Here is a 7816-nt window from a genome sequence, read left to right as displayed (position 1 = left end):
TCTCAGATCTGCTTAGTTAAGGTTTCGGTGACTGGACAAGTTTGGCAGGGTATGATTTTTACGGCGTAAAGCCAGTTCTAATTGTCAAATGTTCGTGGAGGGTAACTAATATATTATTTTATTTTATTTTAAGAAGAAGAAATATTAATTCCTTTTTCTTTTTTAATTGGGGTTATTGTCTAAATGGGCATTTGTTGGCCCAAAACTTTTAAAATGAGCATTTTTATCCATACTCTCGGAATTAGGCAATGTTTTCACGACGGGACCGGACCGGCCGGTCCGACCGGTTGACCCGTGACCTGGACAGTTCTCCGGTTTGGGTCCACTACTAATAACCGGAATTCTTAAAACCGGTAAAACCCAGAAAAAACCGCTATAAACCCATGACCCGGTGATTCGGACCGAACCGGCTCCTGAGAACCTCTTTTCGATTTTAAGACCAAATATAGGGTTTAGTTATTGAGAACCTCTTGTCGCTTCGCCTCATCTTCTCTCGCAGTCCTCATCTCTCGTAGTGCTTAGCAAACAGTTGGTTTTCAATTTCTCTTTTATTTAGAATTTTTTATGTCTCTAAATAAAAGACATAATCATGGATCTGTTTTCTGAAACTATTATAGTTAATCATAAATTCATCATCGTGTTTGTATATATAGCAATCGATTATGTCGTATACTTGTATTATAAATAACTGACCCTCATGTGTTGTGCATCTTTTAAGAATCTGTTATAGTATTATGTTTGAACTCTGTTTTTCTTTTCTTGTGTAGTTGTGTATTTTACAAGTAATGGAAACTGAAGAAGACTATGAAGAAATAGCAGCTGCAAACCGTTCAGTCCGAGGAAAAAATGACATAGCTTGGTCCTATGTGATTCAATCAAATGATGCAAGAGGGAAAACAGTTTTGGAATGCTCATTTTGTCACAAAAGAAAATTAGGAGGTCGAATTAATAGGATGAAACAACATCTGGCTGGTGTGAAAGGAAATACAGATGCGTGTTCGCAGATTCCAGAAGATGTACGATTTAAGATATTGAACACATTGAAAGAAATTGAGAACAGGAAGAAGAAAAAGCTTGTTTTAGATGATACGAACGATGGTCCTGAAATTCAAGATGGTGATGGAGATGATATCGAAGGTGATGTTCGCCCAACTCAAAAGAGGAAGAAAAAAGGTATTGATCTACATGAATACTTTAAAAGAGGTGTGCATGATCCGACCCAACCTACTATAAAAGCTTGTATGCAAAGTAAAGAGAGAATACATGATGTGGACATGTCTGTTGCATTGTGGTTTTATGACGCTTGTATTCCAATGAATGCCGTGAATTCTCCACTTTTCCAGCCTATGATGAATAAGGTAGCAAGTATGGGTCATGGATATGTGGGGCCCTCATACCATGCTCTACGTGTTGGATTGTTGCGTGATTCTAAGGTGCAAGTTTCTTTGATCATTGATAAGTTTAGGAGTACTTGGGCTACTACTAGATGTACTCTTATGGCAGATGGATGGAAGGACACAAGACAAAGACCACTAGTTAATTTCTTAGTTTATTGTCCTAAAGGAATCACATTTCTCAAGTCAGTTGATGCTTCTGATATCTATGCAAGTGCTGAGAATTTATGCAACTTGTTTGTTGAAGTTGTGGGTATGGTCGGTCCAGAAAATGTAGTTTATTTTGTAACTGATAGTGCACCCAACTACAAAGCTGCTGGAAAGCTTCTCGCTGAAAAGTTTCGGACCATTGCTTGGTCTCCATGTGCAGCTCATTGTATCAATCTGATTTTTGAAGATGTGACAAAACTACCTTCTGTTCACAATTTAGCACATTGGATGTCTAAGGTAACCATTTTTGTTTACAACCATAAGTCGACTTTAAATTGGGTCAGAAAAAGACCTGGTTGGAGAGAGATCATTCGACCTGGAGAAACACGTTTTGCTACACAACTTTCATTGCTCTACAAAGTCTCTATCAACATAAAGAAGATCTACAAGCTTTGGTTACAAGTACAGATGTTGAACTCAAGCAGCTTTTCAAGACGTCTAAAGCAAAGGAAGCTAAATTTATTATCCTAGATGAGCGAATGTGGAATGAATGCTTGATAATTGTCAAGATTATGACTCCTATCATTCGACTGTTACGCATTTGTGATGCTGATGAGAAGCCTCTTTTGCCATATGTGTATGAAGGGATGTCTCGAGCAAGATTAGGAATTAAAACGATGTTAAGAAAAAAAAACCTTTCTACCAGCCTTATACAAACATCATTTATAGAAGATGGGATCGTATGTTGCGCCATGATCTTCATGATGCAGCGTACTATTTGAACCCAGCTTTCATGTATGATCAAACTTCATTTTATGAGAAGCCTGAAGTTATGAGTGGGTTGATGAGCTTAATTGGAAAGCAAACAGAGGACAGCAAAACAAAGCTCGTTCAAGAGCTTAGGTCTTACAGAGAACGTGAAGGCAGCTTTTCTCCTGATATGGCTCTTACTTGCAGCAAAACATCTCAGCCAGGTATGTTATTAAACATCGATTGGACTTGCATTTTACGTTATATATATAAAGTAGTGTGATATAATTCCATTGATATTTTAGATGAATGGTGGAGATATTTTGGTTATGATGCTCCTCATTTGCAAAAGTTAGCAATAAGAATTCTTAGTCAAACTGCTTCTTCATCTGGATGTGAGCGCAATTGGAGTGTGATTGAGTGGATCCATACCAAGAAGAGGAATAGATTAGAGCATCAACGACTTAACGATCTCGTCTTTGTTCATTACAATTTACGGTTGCAACAAAGGTGAGTATCATACTATCATTAAATAATATGATCTCGTGAGTCTTTGTTCTCGACGTAATGATCTCGTTTTTGTTTTACATGTACAGGTCAAAAAGAAAAAGATCATATGATCCTGTTGATTATGAATCTATTGATAAAACAGAGTTTTGGATCGTTGAAGAAGAAGAAACAGGTGAACTTGAATATGATGAATTAGAGAATTCTCTTGCTGAAGAATATCCCAAAGACCACGAAGACACAAACCATGAAAAGTCTAATGGTATCTATAAAAATTAAAACTGTCCATTTCACTTTTAGAATTTTCTTAGTTGCCTACGATATTTGATTAAACTATGTGATTTCTAGATGTTTCAGATTTTGATGAAGACTTTACTATGCCACCTGAAGAACACGAAGATTGGTTGAGATGATGTTCTTTAATATATTTTAGTGATTATCGTTTACTTAGTGTTTATTTTTTCTATTCAAAAGGTTCATTCACTTTATTGGTTTATTAACTATGGTATGATTATTTTTATTTTAGTATTTTTTAAAACTATATAATTTCTATAAATATAGTAAACAAATCATAATCAATTGACCCGCGGTCGAACCCGGTTGAACCGATGATCCGGTGACCCAGAAGGTAGTCCGGTTCGCCTTCCGGTCCGGTCGTGAAAGCATTGGAATTAGACCTTTTTACAGATCGAAAATGACATTTTTACCCTGCTTTCTGTGTCACTTTTTTGCTTTCTCTCTGGATAACGACGGTGCTTCGCTGATTTTTTTTTTTGGATTCATACGGTGCTTTTCTGAACACAATCTGATTTTCCAGCGATTACCCTTGATTTTTAATAAAGAAAACTAAAACCCTAATAAGATACTAACTATTGAACCCAAGGGTGCCAATTAAAACTTCCAATTCATCTTCACATGTAAACCGCCGTTGTCAGTGGATCTCATCACCGCTATTTCACAAAACATCTCCGCCACCAACACCATCTACTCCGATAAACCCAATATATTCAATTGATTGTGTTTTGAATAAAGGAATCTAAACCCTAAGGGGATAATGTTGAACCCAAGGGCTCTAATTTTAGACATTGATCGAATCAATTAAGATTTTTTTCCTTAAACTTTTTAACAACAAACGCAAAAAATTTATGTTATTCTTTACAAAGTGAATCAAAATTTCCAACTCATCTTCAAATCTAAAGTGAATTTCAAAACTACATGTTTGTGATTGATAATTCATCACCATCATCGTCGTGGCACTACATTGCCGTTCTTAAGTAGAGATCTCACCACCCAAAAAAAAAAAAAAACATGACTATCACTGGATCTCATCATCGACACTATCTCTTATGAAGTTTCTTCCCAAAGGTCATGGTGATGAGAGAGAATCGAGATTCATCATCGCCCAATTTCCATTGTTAATTGCAAAAACTGAGAAAAAGAGAGAATTGCAGTAGAGGAGAAAAAGAACAGAGACATGGAGAAAGCTAAATCCTCTCAAGGTTTTTCCGGCATGGGCAAAAGTACATAAGATAATCTTCTTTGCGGAGCAGCCAAGATCTGATTTTTTTTTCTGATTTTGGGTGAGGGGAGAGGAACAAAGGTTCAAAGCGAGAGAGAAAGTGAGTTGATCGTCTTTTGTGAGCAGAGCAGTTTCATCATTCTGTAGCAAAAAAAGCCTAAATCTATAATCACGGACAAAAAGTCCTTATTAGACAATACCCTTGAGAAAAAATGCATATCTCATAATTAACTCTTTTCAATTTTCTCTGATCTTGTTAAATCATTTTTTTTGTCAATTCGGTTAAAAGCTGGTAAGAATCTATTCAATTCGGCTCAAAGAAAACCGGATTAAAGGATTATCTGTTCTAGATCGGTTCAATATGAAAAGTATGATTTTCGATTAAACAAAAATTTTGGGTATGTAGTTTTCTAAAGAATTAAACTTTTCTACAGTTATACTAGGATTTACTCCGTGGTATGTGATAATTATTTTTTAAAATTTTTAATATACAGTTTAGATGATTTTGTATTTTAGGTAAATAGATTTTCTTTGATTTTGAATATATATATATATATATATTACAGCGTTATATATTTTATATATTTTTTTAATTTGAATACTTAGTTGTATGTGTTATTGAACTTGGGAAAAGTTATAGAAAAGGTAAAGTATCAAAAATATTGGATTATATATCCGGTATATTAAGACGAAACACATGATAAATTAATTTAATGTTTTAAATTCTTTAGTTAAACTTTAAAGTTTTTGTTTGAATTTGGTATATAAATGTGAAGATTTCATAGTTTCAATACAATAAAAGGAGGTATTTTTCTCCAGGTTCTGACACATCAGCCTCAATATTGAAACAGATGTTGACACCTCAGTAAAAACCTCTACCCTATCAAATTATAACTTTAATACAGCTCACCTGATTTTACTCAGAAAGAAAACAAAAGAGAAACGAAGGAGAGAGTGTTTTATCTTCTCTTGGATTTCTTCTCCTTCTTCGTCGCCGTTTTTGTTATTTCGTCTTCGACATGGTGCTTTCTTCTTCTTCGATCTACCAGAATCTATGTGTTTATGCTCAATTTCTTCTTCGTCAAATCGAAGATGACGGGTTTCTACCAAAGTTGGATATTTTATGTAATATTATGCATATCAAAGCAAGTTGACTTAACTAAAATTGTGTAGAATAATTAAATCATTAGCAAATGTTGTGATTTAATCAGATAATAGCTTATAAATTACTTATTTTTTTTTAAAAATTAACAATCCAAATATAATTTAACATTAAACAAAGCAAACTAAATAAAACAAAAAAATAGAAATTAAAATTCTATATTTTTAATATAAAAAATTATCCTGTGGTACCTCGGGTTAAAATCTAGTTGTTGTTGAATTTGGATTACATACTGGGAATATAATACTATAACTAGGATTTAATAACCTCATTGCTAAAAACAGAGAGCACCATATTGAAAATCTAGACTTCCTCCACAAATGTACCAGTTATTCTATTGATCAACTGCAGGATATGATCTTATATAACAAATTAGATAACGAAAAGCTACAGAGCAGCTAGTTCAACTACAAAATAAACAAAAAAATCATTTTCATGAATCAAAATCATCACTACCGTTTTCTAAAATTGTTGCGACTAAGCTTAAATTGTAAAATAATTCTCCTACAGCAATGAATGAAAATCTAAATACCATCATCAACAATAGGTAACAACAAGAGATGAAGACAGTCCAAATTCAAATTAGAGATAGAGAGTAGGAGTTGCGAAGCTTTGGCTAGCTTGTTTTTCTGAACTAGAGCTCGAAGATCTCTCTGGTCCTTGAACCAGAGCTCGAAGATCTTCGACGAGATCTGAACCATAGCTCTTCATTCGCCAGTGATGTCACCTTTGCTTCCTTCATTTCAGGTTACGATTTACCTCCACTTCAAATTCAATTTTGTTTGCTGGATATTTCTCCGATTCTCTCTCGCCGGATTCACATTTCCCCGATTCTCTCTCGCCGGAGGAAGATAGAGTCTTCGGTTCTCCCAATTTCATTTCTTATTCCTATTATAATTAAATATTACAGAATAAATAAGTTGTTGTGCTAATTTTGTTGTTTTTAAGAGCCAGTGCTAATTTTGGAACAAAAACCTAAATTTGTGCCATTTTTGTCAATTGCCCTTTTTTTGTTAGTTAATATAAATATTACAATATTATATGTATGTTGTTGTATTTGCAAAATTTATCCCATAGTAAATTTCTTTGTTTTGTAATATTAATGTTACACTGTTATATATACTAGATGAGTGCCCGCGCTACGCGCGGGTTGTTGTTTTAGTTTGTGTTGTTTATTTTTTGTTTCGTAGTTTTGTATTTTGACGTTTGTTTATAGGATGTTTTGAGTAGATTTTTAAATTATGTGTTTTTAATAGCAGTCGTCTCAACCGTTGTTTTATATTCTGCAATAGATATTTGAAGAGTAGTAGGATACCAATAGATGTTTGTGACTAAAGTCGTAGCAGATAGAATCAAGTGTATTTTTGATCGAGGTCTTCAAAGTGGAATTGGGTGGGAGCTTAGAAATCCAAATCCATTAATGTCCAACCATCATCAAATTATCTGAAATTACCAAAAAAAACAAAAAAAAACAGAACAAAAAACACCCAAATACAAAAAAACATCATCTGAAATAGTATAGTCCACTCGAAAATAATAAGCAAGAGTCCTCACAAAAACAAACAAACTTCACTAACCAACATCCCGTCTCAATATTTTTTAGACCATAGGTGAACTAAATTTTTTTGACCTCTTTCACATAATTTTTTTTTCTGGATCCTCTTTGTTCAAAGGTTTCCTCTGAATTTGGGAGTGGACCCTTGGATTTTGCCACCTCCTTCAGCCGGGCCAACATCGAGAGACTTTTGAAAAGATTTGTGAGATTTTTGTGTTTTGTTATTAATTTGACTTTAGATTGAGAAAGTGAGGTTGCTTCTAATATTTGATGAGGCTACCTACATACACCCCAATAGAAAAATCCTCAAAGAACCTCAACTATAATATACCATAGCAATGTTCAACATAATCTCATCATATCCAATACTCTGGATCAAGCTATTGTATTACGAGTTGCTACACAAAAATATCAGAAATCAATACAATACAAACCACATACAAACAACAAAATGGTTAAAGATACACTTAAAAGAGGAAACTTTAAGATCCTGCATGTCAGAATTGGGATTACCTATAAGACGGGTCAAAATCCATCTTCACCAAGTTTGTGAGTTGGGTGCAAATCTTTGATCACAGAAACTAACTTGAAAAGAGAAATATTTGGTTTTGCTTCTACTCAAATTACCTCCATCTCAAAAACTTCTTATCTGGTTGTGTGATAGAAAATTGACTGAAATTAGAGAATCAAAGAGAGATATCCGAAGATGAGAGAAAGAGGAGATGAGAGAGAGAGCCTAACTCGCCAAATGTATTGCATTTCTACTTTGGTGAAAATTA

General features: G+C 34.1%; 1 protein-coding gene across 1 annotated transcript; it reads left to right on the top strand.

The window, feature by feature from the left end:
• On the top strand, positions 786 to 3214 carry LOC104748632. The gene is made up of 5 exons (XM_010470240.1): positions 786 to 1841; positions 2251 to 2518; positions 2600 to 2804; positions 2891 to 3063; positions 3150 to 3214. The coding sequence occupies exons 1-5, from the start codon at positions 786 to 788 to the stop codon at positions 3212 to 3214; spliced, it is 1767 nt and encodes a 588-aa protein (XP_010468542.1).

This window comes from Camelina sativa, chromosome 15 (assembly GCF_000633955.1).
Source record: "Camelina sativa cultivar DH55 chromosome 15, Cs, whole genome shotgun sequence".
NCBI classification, from domain to species: domain Eukaryota; kingdom Viridiplantae; phylum Streptophyta; class Magnoliopsida; order Brassicales; family Brassicaceae; genus Camelina; species Camelina sativa.
The sequence above is the reverse complement of the archived record's forward strand: the minus strand, read 5'-3'. Positions and strand labels throughout refer to the sequence as shown.